Source organism: Hydra vulgaris, chromosome 09 (genome assembly GCF_038396675.1).
Source record: "Hydra vulgaris chromosome 09, alternate assembly HydraT2T_AEP".
NCBI lineage: Eukaryota > Metazoa > Cnidaria > Hydrozoa > Anthoathecata > Hydridae > Hydra > Hydra vulgaris.
Genome location: NC_088928.1, coordinates 62,970,001 through 62,971,662, shown reverse-complemented (window position 1 = coordinate 62,971,662; position 1,662 = coordinate 62,970,001). Strand labels below are relative to the sequence as shown.

The 1,662-nt window shown below is 25.2% G+C and overlaps 1 protein-coding gene across 2 annotated transcripts in view; it reads right to left on the bottom strand.

The window, feature by feature from the left end:
• Nucleotides 1–475: 475 nt before the first annotated feature.
• Nucleotides 476–1,662, bottom strand: part of LOC101236274 (mitochondrial basic amino acids transporter) — a 35,653-nt gene continuing 34,466 nt past the window's right edge. The window contains exon 7 of one of the 2 annotated variants that reach the window (XM_065806298.1): nt 476–1,087. In XM_065806298.1, the coding sequence (XP_065662370.1) occupies nt 633–1,087 (455 nt within the window). In that variant the 3' untranslated portion in view covers nt 476–632. The remainder of the gene's footprint in view (nt 1,088–1,662) is intronic. The other variant, XM_065806297.1, reaches the window with a different exon arrangement.

The following is a 1,662-nucleotide window of genomic DNA, read 5'->3' as shown; positions in this document are numbered from 1 at the left end:
TTTCTATCAAGTGGGCATGCGTCGTCACTGGGTAAGAACAAAAAAAAATCACAAAAACTACATTAATTTTTTTAATTTGGTAATTTTGTTATAAAAAGTATCCAGTTACGAAAGCTATTTAGTATATAAAAGTTTGTACTCAAACAATTACTAAATTAACTGTAGCATAGTTTATTTGATTCTTTTTGTTTTTAGAAGGTCAGGGTTCTTTTGACTATAGTATGACCGTGAAAAAAATTTCTGACTACGAGTTCACAAACCAACCATTTATTTAATAAATATGTGAAAATTAAAAAAGTGTTTTAAGGAAAATCTACCATGTTTTCTGTCATGTTTAATTGTTAGTTTTGTGAAAATTTATGAAATGTTTCCTGTTTAAATGTTAACTATAATATTAATTGGTTATAAAAACGTTTCGAAAAAAAAACTTTAAAAAAAAAACATTTTTATTTATTTCAAAAGTTTGTAAGTCTTCAAGAGCTTATTTTTAATTTAAAATAATTTTAAAAATGAATTTAGGTAAAAGCATTCTTTAAATAAAGCATTAATAGTTAAACCTGTAATAAATTTTTTATCTATCTTCGTAAGTCTACTTTCGACACTCCGATAAGACCGCATCAAACTTTCGACTACTACGATACACTACTTTCGACACTCCGATAAGACCGCATCAAAATTGTATAAATACTAAATATAGCAGCATTCATAGGAAATCCTCTTAATACCGTAGGAATTAGTCCATGTATAAATATTTTTGCACCTTCGTTACTATATGACTTGCGCAAACAATCCCAAAATCCAGAAAAATTATTTCCGTGATCAGCTTGAATTCGACTTTTAATAACATCAATAGGAAATACTACTGCCCATGAAAAAGCACCAGCACATCCGCCAGATAAAGCAAGTGGTGATGGTCCAAGGTCTTCATATGGGTGTCCCTCGTTAGAAATAAGACAACAAAAACCTTCAAAGCAGCAAAAATAAGCGGGAAAACCGATTATGTCACGATAAAACGTTGCCCAAAACCCTTTGAATAATCCCTTTAAACCATCTTTTTTCAATATTTTTATGATGCAGTCTTGCAATCCTTTAGTAAAAAAAATTATACACACAAAAACAAGTATAATAAAATATAATGTTAAATATATATACATACATACACACACACACACATATATATATATATATATATATATATATATATATATATATATATATATATATATATATATATATATATATATATATATATATATATATATATGTATATATATATATAAACAATTTTAAAATGTATTCAATAAAAAAGAGTGCTTAATGTTCTAAAAAGAACAGAGCAATTATAAAGTAGTATAAAATCACCATATGTATATATATATATATATATATATATATATATATATATATATATATATATATATATATATATATATATATATATATATATATATATATATATATATATATATATATATATATATGTAAATTATGTTAGTGTATTTTACAAATAGAGTGTTCAATGTTCTTAAAGAACAGAGCAATAATAAATTAGTAAAAGACACTTATCTAACTTTTATCTTCGACTTGAAGTTTCACCATTGCTGGATCATCAGGAAGAGTCCTGTACTCTTCCTGATGATCCAGCAATGGTGAAACTTCAAG